Genomic DNA, 26418 nt, shown 5'->3' on the forward strand with positions numbered 1-26418 from the left:
AGTTTAAACTCATGATCCCATTTTCAAATTAAGAAACTTAAAAATCAAGACGGTCCTATGATACACAGGATGCTATTGCTATCTCTATCTCCCCTAGTCTTTAGGGAAACTAATAATATATATGATACAGAACACTGGTATGATAAAGGAAAAAAAAAAAAACCAAGTAACTTTGAATTTGTATGCAGGATTGTAACCTTATCCTTGAACAATTCTCCACACTGCAACATGAACTGGAGTTTCTTGTTAGCTATTTTGGGGTACGACTGCGTGGTTTAGAAACAGATGAAGGCAGACCTGAAAGTTTCCTACTCAGAGTTTAACAACAACTTAAAAACAACTACGCAGAAACAACAAGACCATTATCCCACCATGGTATCAAACATTGGTCATATTCCTGCCTAAGTTTAAAGTGAAATCCTGACCTTTAGCCCAAGCTAACGACCTCAACAGCATCAAAATTTCAGTATTCACAATCACTGATGCATCAGTTAATATATTCTTACAGAAAGACTTTTTTTTTCCTCCCCCATATAAGCCAGCCCACAGATAATCAGAATAGTGGCTAATCAAATTCAGACTACAGTAAGCTGTAATATCTATATGACATTTCTGAGTTGCAGATCTAATGTGCATACCACCTCTGCCTGTGGTAGTGTCTAGCTGCATAACATCTCTTTTCCAGGGCATGTAACAGAACCTATTCCATTACACTAAGACCTGAATTACATGACTATCCACAGGATAATCGTTCATCTTATTTACGATAAGGGTGAAACCAAAATCTATATGTGCATCTTTACTCCAAAGTTCATACTAGAAAATCATACTGCTAAAGCTGTATATAATGGAAAGACAAATAAAGCTTGGGAATTATTGTCAGCTGTAATTAAAACACACTATGATTTTTAGAGTTATGTATTACTGAAACCAATCTCCTATTAAAAGTATCTGAAATGTACTCAAGTGACAAAAAGAGAACGAAGAAAGAGAAGTCACACAGACCGAAACCAAAGATGACAGAAGTTACATTAAAAATGCAGACGTTATATTAAAGAAGAAACATTGCTTAAACAGACATAATACAACTTTGCGTCAAATGAGCAGCGCTGTAGAAAAGACAAACTACTTGAAGCACACGGATAGCTGATCTATTTCATACATAAAGATACTTCAGATGGAAAACAAAACTATTTCTATGCCAATGATTTCCCTTTCGTCTGTTCACATGGCAGATGATTATCTAAGTGTTCAGTCATAACACTGCCATTTAAGACATTCAGTATAAAAGTGATCACTATATTTTTCTAAAGGCAAGGGTGTTAGCCAACCTCAGAAGCTAATGACTCAACAGTAATTTTAACAAGACATTTGAAGCAGTAAATTAGAGAAAGGAAGACGTATGTTGTAAAATGAGTGGAAATTCAGGTCTCTGTTCACATGTTCTGCAGAAATAAAGGGAGATAAAGATTAGATTTAAACTTACTATAAGTCCATCTGCGTGCTTCTCCTCATTATTTTGGTCCTTAAGGAAAAAATGTTAAAAATATCAACATAACAATCTTGTATTACTTATCAGTTCTGTGTTAAGTGAGAACAGCAAGTTTCTCTCACGAATGTTTAAATTTTCAGCCATAAAATGTTCCTCATCCTGTGATATGGTAACTAAACTTAGACGAAACAGTTCTATACGTAGTCACTGCACCTCTGAAGATTAGAGTTTTCCAAGGATCTGTCCACACAAGTTTGAACAATTTTTAAAAAACATCCTTTCTGCACTGCAGAATACAATTATGCTTTACAACGCAGGTTCTTTCCAAATAGCTAAGAGCCCCACAAAACATGGGCTGCAGCACCAATGAGTCCCTGAAAACCAAAAGACATGAAGTTCCCAGTTTCTGAAGAACTGCAATTAGCATACAGGTCAAGTTTTCAAAAGTGCTTTTCAAAGGCAGAAGTGTGTTTGTAAGTTAAATGTTTTTAACTTTTGCTTTTTGGTATCCACTAGATTTTAAAATGTTTTTAGATTATTTACAATCTAGGATTTTGGGGTTTTTGCCTAGAAGTATATGTGAAAGAGCAGGCAATGCATGGAATGAAACTGTCATCAGGGGAAATTACACTAGCAACAGACAAGTTAATGCCAATCTACAGTTAGCATAGCATAACACTGTACCAGCAACAGTATAAATTTTACTGAACACTAAGCCAAATCTCTTCATTTCTGCTGCAAAGTTCATATTACCAGTACATCAATCCATAACTTTGATGTAAGCCTTAAGACTTGTCTGCAGAGTATTTCCCCAGATTTCCAGTTGTTAAAGTTAAGAGGAACAACTGGAAAAAAAAAAAAGCTGTAAATAGTATTAAGGAAGCTGGCACATACTTATGTTTTGATACTTTAATACATTCTTCCTTAGCTTATATAGTTGGCAATAGGCTGCTCAAATTTCACGTCTGCTAGTTGACGTCTCTTAAGCAAGGCTTTCCATGACAAAAATGACACTAATGGCAATGAGTTCCATTGGGTTGCAAACTTACAAAGAAGAAAGAACAACACTGGAGTCCAAATACATTATTTTTTTTTTAACATACAAAATTTCCATGTTATGCTATCATCTCTAAGACCTAAGAAATAAAACACAAAGATGCTGCATTTGTATTGAAGCTTGCTATCCTATCTCGGTAATGCACAATCAGCAATGTGGCATGTTGATGAGATAAGGAAGGCAGAAATGCCACAAAACTAGGCAGGCAAGACTGACCAGAAACGATGGAGTGAAAAAGGGAAGGCAAAGATGCAAAAGCAAATATCTAAATTATAAAAGCTACTCCATAAAACATACAACATACATATTTCTAAGACTGTCATTTACAAACTCTCTGACAGACCATTATATATATTTTACAACATACACATCAGCAAAGATGGACATCTTCAACTGTCATACATGCAAAGGGGACACCACAAGCCAAATGCTCCACCTACCCATGCCAGTTAGTTTATGTGGATTGCTTTTTGATAAGCAATGTATGTATTATAACATATTCCTATTTAGCTGGTATTTACTTCATTTTTTTGAAAATGCCTTCGGTCACGTACAGTACAAGTAGCATGATTACACACTTGATTTACCCGTAGGTTTAATGAAAATGTAACTGTCCAAGTCCTAAGGCAGGTTGTTTTAAGAGTCCATGAAACAGCTCAACTTAAACACACAATTAAAAAAAAAAAAAAAAAAAAAAAAACCCAAAAACAACCCCCAAAACACCAGGTTTGCCTCAATGTCCCAAAATCATCCAAATAATAAATGGCTGTGTGTTTGAAACAAGAGAGATGTTCTGAGTATATGGAGAAGTAATAACAACTTTCAAGGTATGCAAACAACCAGAAGGTAATCGTGAAATCTGTCTCCTAATGAGAAAGGCACTGCAGAAGTAAAAATGGGGGGCAGAGGTGGTGTTAATATGATTTATTTTCAGTAGTGTAAGTCAGCAACCCTACTTGCCTTACAGCTTTGTGAAAAACACTTGCAGAATCTTAAAAGGTTCTATACTGGAGACCAGAAAGCTATCAGACACAATCCATTTTTACATGTATAATGTTTCATACACATGCAACTTACAGAACTGTAAAAACAAACCAACCCCCCCTGTATTCTTAATTTCCTACAGTAGTAAGAAATCAGGATACCAACACAGTTTATGGAAAAGGGAGGGGGGGTGGGGGGGAAACAGAATTGCCATGTAGTCACCAAGTATAGCTGCCTAAGTGAGAGAGGAAGAAGATGAAGAGATGAAGCAGAATAAAGGTTATTAAAATAGAGGGAAGATTTATAGAGGGTATTTTCACTATATGTGGATCAACTTCTTCCAATTAGCTGTGCATAAACCACTCATTTAAGCCACCTTATCTTTGATAGCTCTACAAGAGCTTTAGATATGGTTTAGCAAAAAACCAAATAAAACCCCTCCACTCCCCAATGGATAAACCCATCTATTTACACTGGTTAATATTTACTGGTACTGAAAGGAGGACTTCAAGGTCTGATTTAGTGTAACAGAAAGCAAGTCTTAGCATGTTTGGGGGACCCAAATTCCACCTACCTTTACACTTATATGGTAGCTGGAGCAGTAAAGCACTGAACCTGATCAAAAATGACTGCAACTGCCACTACAAGTTCAGTTTTGTCCCTTATCAGCAAGCCACCTAACCAACTTCAAAACATGCTTAGCATCAGTGCAAGATAAGCAATCATATTTGTCTATCTCCCAATAAATTTACCCATAGCAGAAATGGAATTTGATATTCAATAGAAACAAGAAAGCTAACTCGGCCACCTATTAACAGCTTTGATCAAGAACCTGAAAAGCACATTGTAATTCTGCTCTTTTGGATTTGCTAATTGCATAGCAGAGTTTTTTAAGAAAGAGCAAAATTTCATAGGAATTGAACCTCTGTGAAAATAACAACTATTAAATACAGTTCTATAGTAATTAAAAAAACGAGCAAGTCATTTGTTGCACACAGTTTCTCAACAGCTACCTTAATATGGCAAGTCACAAATAGATATGTAAGAAAACTACCATACTGCCATCTAACCTATCTATAATTGACTCCACCAAATCCCCAAAGAATGACATACCAGTCTACTGGTTTCACTGTACTAAAACAATTCTAAACATACCCAGTACTAAATAACTGCAAATTATTAAGTGCTGACAAGGCTTTTTTTGCTATCACTGCAGTGAAGGATTCAAATAGTATCACTGTATGTTAAATAGACTGTTCTAGCTCTAGATTAATGTGGCACAAAAGTATTTCAATGTACCCTACTACTTGTAAAATATTTTTGGTTTTGTATAAACCTGTTAACTAACAAACCTTTTCTTCAGAATTTTTAAGCTATCGATATGAAATCTGAATTTCACAAAATATGCACTGGTCCTTTTAGTGAATGACTTCTGATCCTGCAAGGTTCTAAATACTTCAATTTTCACTGGCCTCAAAATTTTGTACAATGTGTCTGGCATCTAGAATGAAGACAAACAACAGTATTGTGTTAGAAAACTACAAAAAAAAAAAAAGCTGATCTAGACTACAGAAGAAAAAAATTGAAGAGCCTATGCCTATTTCTGAATAAATCAGAATGTGTTCAGATTAAATTCAGCCTTAAATTCTGAAAATACCATAAATTAATTTCTTTGCAAAACACTGTCTTCCTTCACTTTGGTCGCAAGATATAAATCAGCAGCTCATAATTAACATATCCTAATTACAGTATGTGAAGGCCTGTAAGAGCAGAACTTGACCAAAAAAAAAAAAAATCTCACTAAATTTTAAAAAGTAACAAAACATTTAAGTGAAAAGCATAAGTGCATTACCCGCATTGCATTCTCAAATAATACAATTTGTACTTCAAAAAGTTCCAACATCATGAACTTCAGACTTACTAAAAACCTTGCCAAACCAGTTTAGATTATTAACATCACGATTTTCCCTTTCTCTATTAAATGTTAGTCACATTCTTAAAAGAAACAAAAAGAGGAGTTTTGTTAAGTTTCTATTCTGTCACCCTTGTGTTTGTTGAAGTTCTTATTTAGTCTAATAGCAAACTCTGCAAAAGAAAGTTTATCTCACAAGAAAAGCTTTCTCATCAACATGACTCTTACCATGAACATTAACAGGACTGTCTGCTATGGAACTCAGTATTTCAGAAACTTCATTAAAATAGTAGCACAAATCAACTTATACCAATTTTTATATATATATATCCTAGATCATATAGAAGACACTTTTAGATTTCAATTGTTTTCACACAGATTTCAATTGTTTTCACACAGATTAATGCTGTATAATTAAAATTCGAAATACTTTATAGCGTACTTACTTTAGCAATCTGTAGCAACACAATGCAGTGTTTTATTGATTCTACCATGCTCTAGGAAAACAAAAATAACAGAGAGAAAAAAACTTTTATTACTATCCTATAATATTTTGTATTTACAGGTATTTTTATTAGTTACACAGAATATTAACTAAAATATTGGGTGAGAACTAAATGGCACTCACTTCCGTAGAACCCCTACTTTCCCTTCCCCTTTTTTTTTCCAGAAACAAAAGCATAGCAGTAGAAAACTGAAGTTTCCAAAAGCCACAAACAACACAGGTTGTCAGGGTGAAATGGAGGTCAGCTTCAAAATTTTGGAGTGCTGCAAGCAGGTAAACTGTCATGTGAAGAGAGGCTGAGAGAGCTGGGATTGTTTAACCCAGAGAAGAAAAGGCTCAGGGGAGACCTTATCAATGGGCACCAGTATCTGATTGGGATGGCAGGGTGTAAAGACGGAGCTAGACTCGTCTCAGTGATGCCCAGTGACAGGACAACAGGCAATGGCCACAAATCGAAATACAGAAAATTCACCTTAAACATAAGAAAACACTTTTGTACTCTAGAGGTGATCAAACACTGGAACAGGATGCCCAGAGAGGTTGTAGAGCCTCCATCCTTGGAGGTACTCAAAACTCAACTAGATCTGGTCCTGGGCAACCTGCTCTAGCTGATTGTGCTCTGAGCATGGGGTTGGACTACAGACTTACAGAGGTCCCTTCCAACCTCAACTATTCTATGATTTTATGATTCTAAGGTGCTAAACATAAATCTGAATACAGCACCAGAACCAGGCTGCCTCTGCCATCACACTGTTGGACCTAATATGGATTCCCACTTTTCTGTAAAAAGCCTTAAAAACTTTCCCAAGAAAATAAGGTGAATTTCAGAATCTATATATAATAGATATAAAAATTAAAGAAACTTACACTGGTTGTTTCTTTGAGACTTTCAATTTTCTGCAAAAGAAAAATCAAAGTAGTGTGGTCAAAGACAGAATTTCCAGCATCTATTTTGACCTAAATACTGTACAAATACTATATTTTAATCTTAAAGTGGGGGAAGAAAAAAGCAACCAACATGTTAAAGACTATTTCTGTATATAGACAAAATTTTCATTTTGTAATTGACAAGACAGAAGTCAAACTGATAATTAAAGCTTAAAGATGACAAAGTTAGGAATTTCTGAGAAGTGACATTATACATATTCACCCATCAAAGTCTACACTTCAGTCTTCCATAGTATCAACAAAAATGAAATGCAATATGAAGATTCACTCTAAGGTCAGTTTGTATACTTATATAGCATACCGAATGGTAGCATATTCCAATGATCAATATTACTTGAAATTTCCATCATTCAAGTATAATAAACATATGCAGTTAAGCACAGTTTTAAAAAATCACGGAAAATAACAGTGCACACATGTTCTTGCTCTTTCTAAGCCTCCAGTAAAAGTCCATCTGGAAATCTGCCTACTTAATTTTATCTAGAAACACTGGTTCATTAAGATTTCCTGTGTGGAATTGCACTTCATGCACGCAAAAGGCATCTGCATGCCATTTTACACATAAGCATGACCTATCTAAGAAGCATATGCATCCTGTTGATGTCCTTGGGTCTGTCTACAGAAGGCAAAATTATTAAATTGGACTCGGCACTGAACCTCTACTAATTCAATTACAGGACCTCTTTGTTTTGATTAATATTAGTGTCTCACATGACTTGAGTCACAGTCTTTTTGATTCTTGAATAATCAAAGTGTGTAAAGAATTTTTTTTCCCCACACAGCACTGCAAGCCAAATTCTACACCATAAGAGAGCAACATGCATCTATAAATCTACAGGAATTAATAGTCTCATCTTGTGGATTAAAAAGAAAATAAATGCAGTGACGGCTTCCCAGCCAATACCTGGGGAAAATTTTTTCAGTTATACTCTGTTCTATATACTATTCATAAGGATGCTATACATTTTCTTCATGATTAATTGGCAAGAGGTGGTCAAAGAGCACTCGGCCTCAGCCTTTTCCACTGGAAAGACTGGACCATACTGATCTAGGAAATAGCATATCAGGGATGTTATATCACAAAGTTATATTATATTTACTTCTGCTGCTAGCATAGAAATATGCCAACAGCTAAAAATTCCTTTGTTTTGTTTTTGTTTTTCATGTCTCTACTATACTTCCAGTCCAAACTTTATCAACACATATTGAAAAAGGCATTTTAAATATGACAGCAGTGAAGTTTTGAGCCTTTTAGCACCAAAATAGAATAGGCAATGTACCCAAACATACAGATCTTGTCAGATGAAAGATTATGCATCTGAAATAAATCACTCAGTCTCAAAGCTTTATAGCCAACTGTAGGCAGCCGTCAGCAGTTTTGATTATTCTTTACCTATTTTTTCCCCAACATGTTACAGAGTATTTACACACCAAATAAACTGGTATCTCATTCCCTTCACTGATACCACCTTTGCTGAAAATCTGAAAGTGATGTCAAGCCATATAAAGTAATTCAGTCACACCGTTTTTCCCCCTACCCATTTGTAATTTTCCAAACAACAGACTAAGACATTGTTATTCTTACACATAAGTACAGACAAAAGGGTAATTGGTCCAAGATCACACAGAAGATCCAAGATGGGAAAAACCTCAGGACACCTGGTTTCCAAGGCCTATCCACAAATTATACAATCATAATTTTTTTCGTCTACGGAAATGAATTCTTTGTGAGCTGGCCAACTTAAGTAGTAATAGTATGCAATAATCCAGTACTTTTCACATTTGTGCTGTATGGCTACCTTGCAAGAATACAGCACACGGAATAGGAATATTATCTTCTTCATATGTACTCATATGTTCTCAAAATTATGAGAACAATGCAGGCAAGTCAGACAGACTCAGTTCCTGGGAAGACCCTTCTAAAGAGCACCGGCCCCATTCTTTAAGGCTAAGCAAACATTGATATGGAAGTCTCTGGATTTTCATGAGCAATGTGTTATTCTCAAACAGTGATGTAAGCAGGCATAAAATAAAGTATGTGAATGCTCCCCCTGTAACATCTTATACAAACTCACTACAGACATGACACTGGGTAGAGAAAAACAAGCAGATGATCACTAGGAACAAAACCACCATGCTTACAAGAGTGGATGGTTTGGAGAAGTTAGGAGAATGCTTGTATCTCAAGTGTACAGAACTACACTGCTATGTATACATGCTGCTACAATCCTTGTAACTTTATTTTTATTCTCTTTTGTTTAAACTTGCATTAAAGTAAGTAATATAGATAATTTAGAAAATACAAAATTGTAACAAAAATCATAAGGAGGTAAAAAGAGGTATGTTGAAGATAAAAAAGGTTACCAATAAAAATAAAATCAAAGAATAAAATTCACTACTAAAAGTTATCACAAATCTCTCTCTTTGACATCCCTACTCTTTGAAAACCGATGAAGATAAAATTTTAGTAAGACAGTTTCCCTAGTTTTAGGTAATGAATACACATATTTTCAAATGAAACATAAATTTCCTGCAGACTTACATTTGCAGAATGCAGCCACATGCCATATCTAATCTAATCAAATTGCAGGCTCCTGCTGAAACTACTCCATCTACTTGCTGCTTGTTGCACCTCCTTGACATCTGATTTTTTATGAAGCCACTGATGATCCAATAGAAAGCTAATTTTATTTCATTGAACATGATTTTTGCCTCATTCAACAATCATGCGACTATAGAGGGATCAGCTCGTCCAGCAAAGAGAGGCAGCAGAGGCATATAGGGGTAGCTGACGAGTGGTCAGAATCGGTAAGGTGCAACCTGAATCCGTGTGCTCAGCCTTGGATTTACTTCACAAAAAGTACTTGTTGTGAACCAAACAGCTTAAGCAGGCTACACTTCCCTCCAAAATCTTAAGTAATGTCAGCTTTGTTCCAGCCTGCCAAATATACACCTCTTTGCTGCTCTGACGCTTTTGAATGCTTACAGTTTTATTCTCCCTGATATGTGTGGTCAAGATAGTTTCACAAAACTGAACAGAAAAGTTTACTTTGAGTTCTCACCAATAATATTGCTAACACTGTAAGAAAGCAAGGTCCTATCTTGTCTTCACCTTGAAATGCCAGTACCCTCAGATCACGCACCTTTCTTTACCTCCTATGTAATCAGATATATACATTGTATTCCATCAGCAGATTCAGCAACACTGGCAGCACTGCTAGTTATAGTATGTTTGCAAGACGGTATGATCCCACTATACAGTGCTAGTTGTACTTCTGCTAGGACTATGGATATAACACAGAGAATTCATGATAATCACAATATTTCTCAGTCTTCAAAATTCATCAAGTCTACATCTGCACTGTATCTTTCCAAGTTCAACACATTACCATGTCTCAGAAAGAAGACATCCAAGAGACCTTGAAGCATCTTGGAACACCTATACCATTATCTTCAAAAGACCAAATATTCTGTAAATAGAAACCAGCTCATCCAATGCTCTGTACACTTGCAAAAACAATAGCTCAGGTTTTAAATGCCTGGCCATAAACAGTTGCAGAAAACAGCACTCAGCTAGTTGGGAAGCACCTAACACTCAAATAACCAAATCTTCTTTCCTCCAAGGAAAAAAAATATGGGTTGGGTGGAAGTATCCTGCAGGTTACGCTCAGCTCATAGTCTGATAGCTGAACCATATTTCCATAAACAAATAGGAAAACTGCTAAATACAGTATCAAAAAACCTCTTAGCTGCTTTAGTACAGGAAGAGACATGATCAAAAAAGTGCTTTGCCAATTCTTTTTTATTTTTAATAGACAATAAATGGAATCTATAGTAATAGCAACACTCATCAAGATTTAAAACAGAGGAAGCTGACCTCTTCTAAACAAGCCTCCTGCTTTCTCTAGAAAGTCAATCCGTCTGTTCCACAGATACCTTGCCGAGATAAAGAAAGAAATCAGCACAACATGCAGAAAGTCTCCAGGGATTAGAAGCACTGTCACAAGGAAAAAGAAAGTACTGCCTGATCTGCAAAGTAGCATCTGGAGGGAGGTCAAAATTGAAGGAGAACTCTTCCCAGTAAGATGCACTGAAGGAGAAATACAAAATCTTTACATCTTACTCTTTTGGTCAGTTGTCTACAGATTAAACATGCTTACACAGAGAACACTTGTACTTCAGTTATTTTAAAAGCCTGTACATGCAAAAGAACTCCAGAAAGACCATCACTTGTGAAGTCCCTAAGACACCACATAACACATCAAACAAGACGGATAACACCTGAAAGGTCACAACTGTTATAAAGAAGTAAACTATCACAGAAAGCATCAAACTGTTTTCAAAACTGAAACCAAACACCAAGAGAACATAAGCTTGTTTATGAAAACAAGGACAAGTGAAATCTGGGAGAAGGAGAGAACTAGGATGAAATACACCGCTACTTTATGATATTGAAATTACTGCATTTGCTGAAAACAAAAGCAACTCTTCAGTAATAAACCCTTCATAAGGAATTGTTAAATCCCTCCTGCACACTGCACAAATTAACATACAAAACCAGCATGCCAAACCCACACCACCAAAGTATGTGCTAGCCTTTCTTAAACATAGTGATTGAACTCTGACCTACAAACTTGACTTTGAAACGGAATAGGAGGGGATGCAAAAAAAATACTCAACACTTAAGTGAACTACAGCCTTGCTAAAAAAGTAGTGCTCCCCACATAGCAAGTTACATTTTTGGCATCCTCACCTAAAAATTATGGTTTTCTCAGACTTCCAACATGTGGCATGCTAGTCACAGAACTACACAGGATGCAGACTGATTGTGAAATACATGATTCTTAGTATTTTTTCCCCTTCAGAATAGCTTTGCTATTCCTACAAACATTAAACACTCATCCTTGTTAAAGATTAGAAAATAGTAACTTTAAATTAAAAATGCTTTCGACGGTTGGATAACAGAGAAGTAATCATTTCCTACAGACTGAAACCTTTTTTAATGTTATGACACCCAGTATTACTAAAAATTCTGTTTGCAACCTATTCACAACACAAAGAATATTATCAGTTATTCAAATTGCTTTAAGTGATTTTGACAACTTGATGAATTTGAACTGTACTTTAAATTTCTATAGACTATAGCAAATTGATGCACAAAACCATCTGATTAAGCAAAATCAGCAATATTTAAGACAAAATGTACTTGCTTTTCTCTGTTCATCATCTTTGCAGTTCTGGAGTTTTTCATCGAAGAGCTAAAAGAAAGAGATACTTGTGAAAATACTGAAAGTGTTATTTTTTTATATAATATCAGCCACAAACACTGAAATTTCAAAACCAAAAGCATTTAATAAGTACTTAAGTTATATAATCTTGGTATTATGACCCAAAGCAGTTTTTGCCTAACATTTCTTTACAGCATTTGTGATTTTAAAAATTTGTAACTAATTTCTCACATTATCCCATCCTGCAAGAGACCAAATCTCAGATCCCAGCTAGTTCCACAGCTCAGTCTGGCATGGTTCTGCCATGGTTTTAACAAAAAGGTGAGGTTAAGTGACAAAAGTGACACTCATCAGAACAACTCAAACTGCCTTTCTCTTATTTCAGCAAAGAGCTTTGGGGCATATAGAGTGCTTACCAAAACAGCCTCAACCCTTATCAACCCTTCCAGGTACCTTGTTATTCAGGTACATGATTCAAATCATCTAAGATTTGTAAGCACTTCTTTTGCAATGATATGTAGTGATTTCCCAGCATTAACTTCTATTTATTTTCTTAAAAGTGGACTATGAGATGCACCTAAGCAAAGTGAAACAAATTCTTACTGAAAAGTTTGTATGTGTATTTAACACAAGCTGAGCTGAAACAGTTAAAAGTTGCCTCCAAGAGCACTCCAAGGTGCACATACAAATAACCATTAAATACAAGTTGTCCAAGGAAGAAAAAAGATTAAGGGTAATGCTCAAAAGTTCATCACATCCACCCTTGCTCAGACAAGAGACTGTAATTTTTAGTAGGTGAGCTACAGTTCTTCACTCATCTGCCTACCTAAAACCTACTCATGTGCTCCCTTTCCCTTGAGGGCTGATTTCTGGTTCTAAAAAAAAGACTGTAGTCTTGGTCTCTGTCCATCCTCAAATTCACTCTTCTTTCATTAACTAATTCCCACCCCACCCCCCCCCGGTGGCCTGAAATAACAATTAGAAGGTGTAAAAATTTAAATACCTTCCTTCAGTGAAGCACTAGACAGCTCCAGAGTGGGAGACAAAGCTAATTCCTGATCAAGTCTTTGCAGTTTAGCTTTGAATTTTGTTTGCATCTCTTTTGCCTACCTCCATTTTTGTTGGTATGCTCCTCCCCCTCTCCACCCTCCCCTGCAACTGAATTTTTGCTGAATATCCCACATGCAATACTTGCCCATTGTATCAGGAAAAATAAAATCCGAACCAGCAGAACTGAAGCAATCTTAACAGCAATTTCAACCTGCTGAGTCACAGGAAAAAGTGTCCTAACCAGCAGCAAAAACTGTTTTTCTCAATAAGGTGAGTACTGAGAGATATGACCTCATAATTCCTCACCTTCCCACCTACTCTTAAAATATATGTACAAAGTGTAAAAGAACTGTATTTGTACAAAATTTCTAGAGAATGTTTTCACTCAAGGACAAAGAACAGATTATCTATCCCTACTGCAACAGTCTGAAACTATCTACAACTGTAGTTACATATTACTTGATAAAATTCTCTCAAGATAAATTCTAAAATGCTATGAACAATACAATGATTTAATTGTGTTTTAAAATTAAACTTAAGTAATCTCTGCCATTTCCATGAAGCTATATATACAAAAGAATGTTTCAGCCATTGTAATCCATTCTATCAAATCTGTTTGAGTTATTCTAACTTTCTAACTCATTTTAGCAATCCCAAGATCCATTCTAAGAGAAAGCCATTTTCAGCTTATTTCAGCCCTTAGCTTATAACTTTTAATTTTTATATTTCTAGTAAAAATCTCTTTATTTCAGAAGTAGTTAGAACTTATGTAACATCCTAAGCTAGGGGGAAAGAGAAAATAAAATTCTATCATCAGCATACTTCATATATAAAAAAGGTATGTTTTCTCCAGTTCATGGTCAACTCAGCCAGATGAGCTCGCTCTGCCTCCACATTGACCAGAACACGGGCCAAGCATAAGACATGACTTTCTCCCTCTGTTGAGCTTCCTTTCAACCAGACCTTGAAAACCATACTGACAAGCAGACTCTCAATACAGTAAATACACCAGTTAGTTACCATACCTTCAATTGGTCTATCAAGATCTGTAAGTAAGCGTCAGCCTCGGTAAGTTTCTTGTCAAAATCATGAACACTGGGAACAAATCCTGAATCCACACCCTAGATATAAATAAATAATTTTTAAAAAATCAAATATAATTAGAGTATCAGAGGAGGAAAAAAGATAACAAAAATATGGTTTTGCCTGCCAACTGACTGATAAAATGTTGCCTTGCTTCTCATCCTGCCATGTGCAAACAGAGGCACACAGCTGAACACATTTGTCTTCTATTTGCAGCTAAATCAGTAACAGTAAATTGCTACACATTTTCAGTGGGGGTATAATCATCACACACCAGAGTATTTCATTACTTATGATTGAACAAATCCCCTTACATTACAGTAATTAACTTTTCTTTGGAAAATATAATGGAGAACTCAAGTTTTTCTGAAGACTGTCTTATGATTCCATATTCTTACATTTCAGTTAAGGAAGACAAAACCATACCAAATTGGATGACTGCACTTTTCACACTTCAGACAATATTGCTCAACTCACAGCTTCGTAGGCAAGAACTGAACTAATGAGTGCTAAATCTCTTCTTAAATATGGACCCACCTTTGAGCTGAAAAATTCTAAATTATTATTCTGGTTGCCCTAGTTCCTTTACAGCTATAGTAATTTGCATCCCTGTCACTATATCTGATTTCTTACATTTTGTTACACATATGCCAACAAGGACGAACTATTAGTGCCAGGAGAATGATTACTTTTATATTTTCTTGCTTGCAAATTTGTTTCCTTTAATAACATAAGATTCAAAGCACGCTTCTGCATGTAACATAATCCCAACCTTTAAACTGATAAACCATGTATTTAAAGACCTGAACAAACTCCCACTGGGTTACCACATCTTTAATTACAGGAAAGAAAAGAGAGGATTCTTGAAATTGATTACTTCTGACTTCATGCACATACACTATGTAAACACATTTAAGGTTTATTTATATAATACCTTTAATGCAAATGGAACTGCAAAACAAATATTAAAGCACTCCCAGCTTAGAAAAATTGTACAATGCAAGTTAAATATATGAGGAAAAAAACATGACCGATACAGAACCAAACATCAGTTATAACAGAAACATAATCCTGAGAACATCGCAGCAGTCACAAGACTTTCCTACTAGCCTAAATACTTTCACCTGTATTCACATTGATCTAAAATATGACATCTTCACTTCAAACTCTTATGAAACTATCAACTGTGCTGTCTTGACTGCTGAGAATCTCAAGAGTCTGAATATGTAAAGATCAGCCAGTGGGGAAAAAACCTTTTGTATGGGGGAAGATGGGCAATCCATATTTGTAAAATTCTATAACATTTTCTTTGACATTGTTTGCTCTGTCCATATAGATAGTTTATTTTTGTATGGTGATGGGCCATCATATTAAGAGCTTTATTGCTGGCTCTTTAGAGACGTGAACACTTGCGTGCAATAGAGGAATGACTTGCTCTTATACCTGTCAAGCTGTGTGCACAGTATCATGCACGCCCTAAAACACAAAGCCATCTACTGACTGTAGAAGATATTATTCTTTATTCATTTGCCAAATCTTAAACTGTGCTACAGACTAACACCCACTGACAACAGTTCTACGTGAGTAAATCTATCCATACAGATTAGTTTGTAAACCAGCATTAAAAAAAAAGATACTTCACCCTGTTTTAGACAGTCCACACCAGACAAATTTAGAAATAGTGTTTTGAAACAAGGAGGAGGGAGGAGAAGAAAAGAAAGCAACTATTTTGACTATGCCAAGAAATTAAGAAGAGACAAAAATCACTCAGTGTAACAAGTTATCAAAAAGACACTAATAGGCAGAAGGGAAAGTCCTCTCAATAAAGAAACTTTTGACACTCCCTCAAACTAGTCAAGTTTAAATTACACTGAAAGTAGATCTGAAACTATATGAAATTAGTATTCTATTTCCTTGTTGAATACAGAATTGTCTGTACAGCTAGCAACCAACACCATCATTTCAGCAAATGGTCTAGCATGCTCAGTTAAAAAAATTCTGGAGATCTGGTTTCATATACCAAAACTGCATGAACTACACAGAAAATTTCTGCTATAGATACTATACACAGAAATATAGTTTATGGTGCAAGCTATCTGTATGCTGCATCAAAATGCTGATTTTTATTTCCGTCATCAGTCTATGATTACTAATATGTAACAATCTGGTATTTTTAGTGGTGGCTTAAAGATAAAATGCCATTCTTAAATTTCAGCCTCTTAGCACTAAGGGAAAAGCTGATGAAAACATTTAGTGTTACAACTGAGCAGACATCCACATCAAACACAGAGTGAAAATTGTGACCTAAAAAGATCTACTAGAAAGTTAAAATTTCAATCAATGTAAAGAGAAAGCCATAAAACCAAGTATAGTGTCAAGCTGACATAGCACAGAGATGAAACATGAAAATAATTTTGAAAAGAAGCACAGGTACTTAAAGCTGTAGCACTTCACTAGTTTGCTCTTGGTTTGTACAAAGACAGTTTAGATGAAATTTGGTAACCTACTGAGCAAATTTACTAGTCTGTGTTTACTAGCACTAAAAAAAGTGCTAGTAAAAACACTAGTCTGTGTTATATGAGATTAGATTCATAATTGTAAGTTCTCACATAGTTTGAAAATTGAAAACCAAAAGATAATTGGAAAGTTAAAAATATCAAGATTAGCAATAGCACAGAAAAAAACAGTGTATAAATAGGAAACAAAATCAATCAGTATTTCAAACTCAGCAGTAATTTAGAACAAGGAGATACACAAAGTGCAGATTTGCATAACAAATCCTTAACTTCTTCATTATCTGGTCACCCAAAGACACAGTAGAGGAAAAAAGGGGACCCTTTCTCATTCTTCCCTCCCCTGCCACATAGGAAACGAGGCTTCAAAAGAAACAGGTGAACAGAGTCAACAGAATGGCATTTAATAGCTTGTTGAACATGTAAATTAGGAAACTGCACATCTGAACTAGTAATCAAATTTTTATGAAAAACTTGTATTATATGCTGCTCACCTATTCATAAACTGACAAAAGAGGTTGCCTGCAGATATTGTTGAACTGCCAACCCTTGGAGGACAGAGTTCAAGACTCAACTGGATTTGACCCCAGACAACCTGATCTAACGTAGAAGTTGGTCTCACAATGAGAAGGGGCTCGGACCAGGTGACTTCCAGAGGTCTTCTCCAGCTGAAGTTATGCTGTGATTCTAAAATAAGTATCTTCAAATTACGAAAAAGAATAGGAACCCAGACTATTTTAGATCTTCAGAAATACACTGATTCTTTCTTGCTGTCTGTACCAATCCAAAGTAATATAACCTGTTTTGCCATTGAATAACTAGATCTATCTGTAAGTGCATTTTATTCCCCTCAAATAATGACTACTCTGCGTTCATGTAGGTTTTAAGGAATTAACAGCTATATTACCAGATGAAATAGCTGCAGAAGCAAGTAATTTATATAACTTCTAGTCTGCCCACCACCTCCCAAAACAGTACATTTGGTATCTGACTCCTCTCCACAAAGAAACCTGTATTGATAACAACTCTAGAGAAAAGAGAAAAAGGTAACATAGCATTCTTTCCCTCATCCCTCCCTCCCTCCTACAACTCCTGGGATGCCCCCTTCAGGACGTATCAAAAGCTTAAAGACCAGACTCTATAGGGCACATGCCAATCCTAATGTTTGTAAGTAGAAAGGAGAAAGCGGGGCCCAGCAGCACACTGACCTACCCAGTCAGTGGTCTCCCAGTGTGATCTGCATGATGCCCAGTAACTTGGAGTGAGCAGACAGGATGGTAATCCTAGGAAAGGGTTTACATGTTGGTCTGGGGTTGAGTAAAGAACTCTCACGCTAGGAGTCCTGCAAAATTATTCTCTTCATACACGACCCTTTTTTTGGAGGCAGTAAACAGGAGGGCAACAACAAAATATAACCCAATTAAAAATACATATTATGAGCCTTATTTCCATTACAGAACTGCTAGCACTAAGGGAGTTTATATATTGTTTCTTTGTCCTCCAAATTAGAAGTCACGCATATCACTAATGCATTTGTATTCAAAACTTGTCCATGCTGAGAAGTAATTCCAGCCTAATTTAAACTAGTTCTTTCAAAGCCGGATGGGATGAAAAGATTGCATCATCTTTAGAAGAAGCACACCAGAAAAATTCAAACATATTTCTCAAATAAAAGCATTACAGTAACAACCTCTGTGGAAAATGAACAGTAATGAAGGCAGGAAAACAAAGAAAAAGATATAGGCAACAGCAAAGACTTGACAAGAGCTGTCCTTGTAGAATAGCTTTACTGGGGGAGGAAAAGAGAAAGCTGTACAGAGCAGACTTTCTTATCTTTTTGAAGATACTTATGCTATATTCTTCATCTAATTAGGATTCCAAGTCCAACAAAAAAATCTTGTGGAAGTTAGTTTAAAGAAGCAAATAAAAGTGTTTCCCCTCCATCCACAATACCTCATCAGAAACATATCCCCTGCTACAGCATGTCTGATTTTGTCGAGTGGGACATTGCCTATAAGAATCACTGACAGAAAACTGAAGAAAAACAACAAATTGACTAGTAAGCCACTAAACAATGGCACCTTCTTGTCTTTTTATTTGTGGCAAAGACAACCATATTTTTTTCCTCTGCTAGATTTTTAAGCAATATTTAAAGCTCAGAATGTAAATGTCTCAAAATAAATTTAAAAACAAATGTGTGAGTTCTGGAAGGCATACGAGTCTTCCAAACAGTCAGAGTATTGCACTTCTAAAAAAGGAAAAAAAAAAAAAGTATTTCTGCTTTGCAAAACACCAAATGCTTAGCAAAGACTGTGTAGCTATAGATATTATCAGGTCTTCTAGGAAAACAGAGTTCAAAAAACAGAAGTATTTACATACTGATGTAAAATTCTCTCTAAAGCATAGGTTACAATTCTGAAACCTCACAAATACTAAGTATATCCTACAGTCCCATTCATTTACCTACATAATTTATGATGAATGTAGATAATGCACACATGCTAACATGCTTATTCACTATCATAGTTACTTTGTTAGGAAAATTTGAAAAAGGGCAGCATGCCTGTTAACTCTATGACCTTCCAGCAGCACTTGAAACACATCTATATTGAATATATTCTTAACCTAAAAGAAGCTGTTCTTAGTTTTATGCAAACATTCTTGACTCACACTAGAAACAGCGTTGGAAAGCCAGTGAGTAACAATATAATATACTTAAAAGAAACATACAAGAAAGTTTTACTCTATCTTTTATTTTTGTTTGCAGCTTTAGAAAGGTCATCAAAAATCCTGGTTAATGTGACACTAAGTGAACCGCTACTAGCAACACAGTTTCACAAACACTTTACACCAGCATAAGTAAAGAGAAACCAATCAGTTCCCCTGTTGTTTGTTCTCACTCTAACTCCACTCTTTCTTTTGAGTCAGCATAAACATTTACCTTGCCACATAATCAACGCAATGTGGAAACTAATCCGGGTTAAAACTAAACTCGGAAAGGGAGGGCAGCAGGAAAAGTAGTTTTAATTTGGGCCAGTTCTGAATCCAGTTCCAAATTCAGCTATTCTTGCCGCACTGCCTCTTCCCTTTTGCTAGGAGAAGCGAGACAGGACTGCTTCCAGCAGCAGTACCAACTCTTAAGTATTGGTGAAGCCATGATGTAACTCTTAATGTTTAAGCCATTGTATCACTCTTCACAGCAACCATCCCAGATTCACTTCTTAGAATATAGTCTTCTTACCCTACTATTTGCTATTTATGAAGTAAGCATCTTGTTTAAATTACAGAGGTATCAAGCTACAGAGCAATTTTTTTTTTTAAATTCCTTTCACTTTTATGGTGGTAAGAAAAGGCCCACCTTTTTACTGACAGTGATTTCAGTTCCTTTGTCTCTACAATGAATCCACTTAGAGGCTGAAATAGTTTGGAGCATTACCTGAAGGGTTTTCATAAGTTTGGGTAGGAAATCCTTTGTAGCCTGCAAGTATTTAAAGACTCTCTAATGTGGATTATCACTGTCATATCTACTCAGAAAGCATGAAAGACATCTTTGCTCTAACAGCACTAGAACAGCAGAGGGGAAAAGTACATTTCAAGACATGGGATTTAAGGCAAGAATGAGTGTGAAAGCTTCAGCTAACAGGAGGAAGGAGGAGGGGGAAAGAAAAGAAAAAAAAAAAAAAAGGCAAAGCTCATCCCTCCAGCTCAGGGTGAGCATGACTCCTACAGATAGGATCCTAACACTACCAGAATACATGCATACATTCAGCCATTTAGAATTGTAAAGTTTATTCTGTTTTTTACTGAATTCCCTTAAGGCATGAGAAGATTATAGTTACTGGTGGTTTTTAGGTACATTCATATTTTAACAGTGGTCCTACACTTTTCAGATCAAAGAAGAAAGTTACTGTGTTACTGGGGTCCTAAAAGACATGAGTTACCTTTGAGGCGTTTTCACATGGGAGAATTCCAGAGCCAAAAAGTACATACAGCACTAGGGTGCCCCTTGAACGACAGAGGAGGAAAGCAGGGCATTTATGCTAAACAAGACGACTAGAAGCACTTCCTGTCTGAATGGGGTTGCTGGTTGACATAAGATGCCGGTGAGGAACAAAAGAAAATTTGAGATAACTTATCACCCTCCTACCTCTGCCCAGACAAATGAGAAACCCAAGCCACAATATCCCTTTGCGCCATGCACACCCTTCCACTTATCTCTTGTGAGTATGAAGCAACTGGTGTGCTACCACTGCAAAGCCACTATCCTGGTAATGCCACAACAATAGTGTCTTGGGAGGGGTAAGGGGAAAAACACTGGTGGATTCAGAATGGTACTTCCAATACGATCGCACCATCTACTGTTCAAGGGCTTTTCAACAGACAAAGCTAATAATAGAAGAACTACGCATATTTTTAGTAATGCCTTTATATAAGAACATACAAAAACACAGGAATCAAAAGAAGAGATTTCAGTTTCAAAATTCAGAGAAATTAGATTACAGGCATATCTGAAATGTTTCCACCCTATTCTTATTTCATTTGAATACAACATTACTAATTGTCAGCCCTCTGGACAGCTAGGGGGTACAGCCCCTTTACTCACTCTATATATTTATGACTCAGTTATTCCTCAGTTCCTTGACTGTAGCTCATTCTTGCAAGTTGGGGGGGTGGGGGTGGGGCGCGCAGAGGCTGGGGGAAGGTGTGTTTAATTATTTTTAAGTGTTTCAAAAACACTTCCATTATAAAGACTGAAGGAGAACACAGTTGGACATTTAGGCAAAAATAAAATTGGCAAGACTAATCAGACTAGAGGACACCCAGACACCACTTCACCTCTCCACCTCGCATTGATTCCTTATCCTTTCTGATTTGGTTCACACAACACACGAACTACCTAGGTTTCAGTATACCTTCTCATGTCTAACAGATGTGTGTTTGACACTATGAAGAAAACTTAACCAAAGTCTGATTTTCCAAACCTGAACGCTCCAGTAACAGAACAGGCAGACTGAAAGCAGCATGAAAATCTGAAAAAAACACTCAGAAAAGATGTATCATTTTGGACAAAAACAGATGGATAAAGGTTTTACATGACAGATAACCACGTTTCTGTTTGCAACAGAAACTAAGAACCTAAGAAAATACCCCTACAGAAAATAATCTCAACCACAGCACTCAAACCCCCATCCATACCCGTTGAGCCAATAATCCTCCCAAAGAACTCATTTGACTTTATTGTCCAGATAAAAAGGAAAGCAAAAGAACATCAAGTGCATGGTGCATGAAGTGGCGTTTTGTTTTAAATGTTAACTGAAGCCAAGGCGTGTTTGTATACAACGGGCTCTTGTAACCGGATGAAAACATCCCTCCAAGCACGCAGGGCGCACGGAAACTCGGCGGCACTCCGGTAAGGAATCAAAGCCATTCCCGGAGACTCCGCGAGTCGCCCTGCGCAGGAAGCCCGTGCCCGCCTTCCCTGCCGAGCTCCGCTCCCCGGGCGGCTGCCTACCGCCGATCTCTGCTGCCTCTTCCCCGGGGCTGCCCCGAGCGGCCTCCCGGGAGGGGCAGGGCAGCGGCCAGAGCCGCTCGGCCGCCGCAGGGAGGAGGCAGCGCTCGGCTTCCAGTCAGGGAGGCGCCGCGGGGCTGCGGCGGGTTGGGGACCTGCCCCGGAGGGGGCACCCGGCAGCCCTGACACCTGCCCCCCCCCGTCCTTCCCTGCCCCGTACTCACGCCGGCCATTCCTCCGCGCGGAGCGGCGGGGCTGGCTGGCTGGCCGCCCGCCGGGCCCCGGCCGCTCCGCCTCCGGCGGGGGGAGCAACGGCGGCGGGGCGGGGAAGGGAAGGGCACCCCGCCGGCTGCAGCCACGGCCCCGCCGCTCGCATCACGAGTAAGGCGGCCCCCGATTGGTGGGCGAGCGGGGCGCGCCCCTCCCTCCGGAGAATGGCGGTCGCCGGGAGAGGGGACAGCCCGGGAGCGGCGGCCCCGCCGTGAAGGCAGGCCGGCCGGGGCGAGGGCGGGCTCAGCGCCGCGCGTCCCGTCACTGAACAAAAGCCGCCGTGCGGAGCGGGCGAGGCCCCTCGGCCAACCGGCGGGGCGGCGCTGCGCTCCGCGCTGGCCCGGAGTGCCCGGGAGGCGGCTTCGGGGTCACTCCGTCAAAGGCACCGCTGGCTTCAGCAGCGGCCGAGTCGAGAGCACGCTCATAAGGCCCAACAGGACCCAGCTGGGTCTGAGGGGTAACTGAGGGGTTTCTGCTTGGAGAGACAGCCGGTGCTCGGCCCTGCAGGCAGCCTCCGTAACTTCTGCCCAGGCTCAACAGAGCTGCTTCGTTCCGCCTGCACATCCCATGAGTGAGGCACAAGTGCTGGGCAGGTGAACAGTTATCGAGACGGCTCTTCCTAACTCATCAAAGAAAGATATTTTGCATAGTCTTGTTCCATTGTTAAATCAGTCTCTGCTCAGCAGCTCGTGTCAACGAAGACTGCAAGCCTTGCCAGTTCCTGAACTGGTGTGTAAGTGAACAGTATTCCAGCTAGTCTAAAATTAAGGGCCTCAGAAACAAAAAGCTTGTATGACCAGCACATTGAAAGCAGTTCTTGAAAATGAATGGTGAGCACACACCAGTGGCCCACAAGGTGTTACGCTCCATGCTGAACATATTTAAGAGGGATAAGGATATGTTTCTTAGTAATCAGTTCTAGATTTTTAATTATTCCCTCAAACACTACTAGGTAAATTACTAACTTAGGGTTTTTTGCCTAAATATGCCTTACTTACTTGAAAAACTCCTGGAACATGAACAGGTTATGTAACAGGAAACAGTTCCATTATTAGCTGCAATCATGAAATCTATGTCTGCCAATAAAACTACGATCACAATTTCTAGAGAGCATGGAAGCGTACGTTTTGATAAAACCGCAGTATATTCTGGTGTTTTATTTCTGTACTCTCTATCTCCAATCCATAAGAAGTCTTCCAGGTGGAGAAAACTGCACAGATTACTTTTACTTCATTTCATACCCTAAATAGGACTGCTTACATTAACCTATTCACTTTCTGCCTCCAAGGAGAGGATGGGGAAAGAGGCATCCCTTGGGAGGCAGCTCAGCCCTTCTAAATCCATATGTTGTCCTCGAGATAAGCTCTGTCTCCTCACACTCATTGCAGAGCAGAGTTTTCCAGTCTGCAGTCAGCTACCATGTCCAGATGGAGAGATTACTTCTAAAATATCCATGACGTGTTACTAGGGATACAAAGCTGATTGTCAAACTTGAATTTTTATCCAGGGATCTGCTGTCCACTAGAAAATTTGTAGTGGTCTTTAAGAAGTCAAAAAAGGTTGAAAACCACTGTTTAGCAGGAAATTAAAGTAAATTGACCGAGAGAGCACAAGTGCCTAAAGTTGGATGGGATAAACTCAGGCTTGTTCTAACTCTTTAGATGGGGCAAATGTCATCTAAATCAGTCTTTATAAGCTTCTTCTCTTTCTGTGATATTAGGCATTTTAATGTATCTTTTTTACACAGTGTCAATCGTTAAGAGACCTAATTCTCTTGCCATACTCCAAAAGCATACAAAACCTTTACTCAACACAAATAATGAACACCTGGTTTTAAGATTTCTACACTGTCATCAGATGCCTTTGTGGTACAAATCGAGTATGAGAAAATCCCTTTCAGGAAGAATTTGGGTTTCTCTCCAAAGCAAAAATAAAGGATTAGTAAGCCTTATAGTCATGTCCAAGTCCAGAACATTGCCAGAAACTGATCTTAGATAACTAGTGCTAAGAACCATCCTCAGTCCAACCATCTATTTTCAGAACCAGGAAACTACCAATATCCAGCTTACACAGTGGATTCGAACATAAGCTATTTACCATTTTTGTCATCCAGAAAGACGTTCCATGCTGCTATCTCATTTTAATTTCAAAATTAGGTGGTGTACAAGCACACAACGGGCTTCCAGATGTCTCATTCTGCTTGACCCAAAAAGGACTAACTCCCAGTTTAACACACACACACACAAAAAAAAAAAAAAAAACCCAACACCACCCACAAACACCACAAAACCCCACAAAAACCTAAATGTGCAACGATCAGTCTGGAACCACCAATTAAAAATATGAGTTAATAAGAAGAAGTCATATTCTGACTTTTCATGATGGTAAGACAAGAAAATAGTAACACAAAGACTCAAACCTAATCTCTGGTACTTATACTGTGTCATACTGTATCTGACTGTATAGGCCATAGAACAGCCAGATGTTGTATATACAAGGTATGTTTGATATTAGCAGTCATGCCATTGTATTTCATTGCTTTGAATAAAAGAAAGTAAAACAAGTTAAAAGTGAAACTTGCCTGAAGCTGGAGGGTATGGCGGAGAATGGTGTCCTCTAAAGCATGAATCCACTTCTCTCTCTCATCAGCATCTCGAGCTGAAAAAGTATTCAAAAGATATTGTTAAATTATATGCAGCATACTAAAAGCCATAAGCAAACAGATCTGATGTCCTCCCTAAATATGGAAATTAAACCATACTATCTTTGTTAAGTCACCAAGGACATAATTCCACAGTTGTCTTAATATCCTGTTTATTTCTCTGTGGTTACAGCTCTGTAACAGTATTGTGTTAACCTACTCTATGGTACTGGAGAGATGTTTTAAATAAACATGCATGCAAAAAGCTTTTATGCTTTGATAGAAATTTTATTCTACTAATGACTCTGTACCATATATGTCAAATTAAAAAAATAAATATAAGAATATGATAAATATAAGAAGAGTTCTGCATTATTGCTATTTGTGATTATTTGTCCCTTGTCTGTCTTTAGGGGAATACATGAGAAGAGTGTTTGCACAGACATTCCTCACTTAATTCATTAAGTAATTTTAAAATTTTCTTAGTTATGAGAAGCTGTTCAACATGTAACAAATTATCCAGTAATTCTACTTCAGTGTGGACATAGTAACATTGAATAAGTTAGCCTTTCAGGTATGGATTCATAAGCCAGGACAAACACCAACTCTAACAAGTCACCAGTGTGAATAATGAAGCACAGAGAATAATCTGAAATATATAATAAACATTTTTTAAACTCCAGACTATCCTACTCTAAAACTAAATAGAACTTGAATCCTATGTTAACAACAACACACACAATAATATTTTCATACTTCTGCAACAGACCACCATACAGTTTTAAATAAGAATCTAAGTCAGGAAGTAATGACAAGAGAAGATGATTATGCCTCTCAGTTGCAGATGGTGATAGTTAAGAAAGCAATATATTAAGTGATGATTAAAGGAGGCAGTGGATGGCTTTCAAGACTGGGGGGACAAGGAAGAGAAGAGGAGCTGGAGAAGGAGCATGAAGAACAGATCAAAATAGACTATCATCACTTCTTTTTTTTTTTTTTTTTCCCCCCCTGATACTGCTTTTCTTCCCCCGCTACCCCGGTACAGACACGCCACCTTTACTTTGCTAGTTTGAAAGAGTTCCTTGCTGTGCTCTAAGTGTTTAAAACCCACAGGAGCAGAGTCAGTGGACTCCAGGTGAAGAAAGAAGAGAAAAATCCACAGTCATTAAATAGACTGTAAACAAACTGGGCCATATACAGATTTAGAATAGTTATTGACAATTGTT

The 26418-nt window shown here is 37.7% G+C and overlaps 1 protein-coding gene across 3 annotated transcripts in view; it reads right to left on the bottom strand.

Moving 5' to 3' along the window:
- Positions 1–26418, bottom strand: part of OSBPL9 (oxysterol binding protein like 9) — a 65363-nt gene that overhangs the window by 13331 nt on the left and 25614 nt on the right. Inside the window, exons 4-9 of one of the 3 annotated variants that reach the window (XM_072866387.1) lie at positions 25133–25209; positions 14202–14297; positions 12109–12156; positions 6818–6847; positions 5892–5942; positions 1487–1525 (exon numbers count right to left, since the gene is read on the bottom strand). In XM_072866387.1, coding sequence (XP_072722488.1) covers positions 1487–1525; positions 5892–5942; positions 6818–6847; positions 12109–12156; positions 14202–14297; positions 25133–25209 — 341 coding nt within the window. Of the gene's footprint in view, positions 1–1486; positions 1526–5891; positions 5943–6817; positions 6848–12108; positions 12157–14201; positions 14298–22505; positions 22675–25132; positions 25210–26418 lie in introns of those variants that run through there. The other 2 variants (XM_072866389.1, XM_072866388.1) reach the window with 2 other exon arrangements.

This window comes from Ciconia boyciana, chromosome 7 (genome assembly GCF_034638445.1).
Source record: "Ciconia boyciana chromosome 7, ASM3463844v1, whole genome shotgun sequence".
Lineage (NCBI taxonomy): Eukaryota > Metazoa > Chordata > Aves > Ciconiiformes > Ciconiidae > Ciconia > Ciconia boyciana.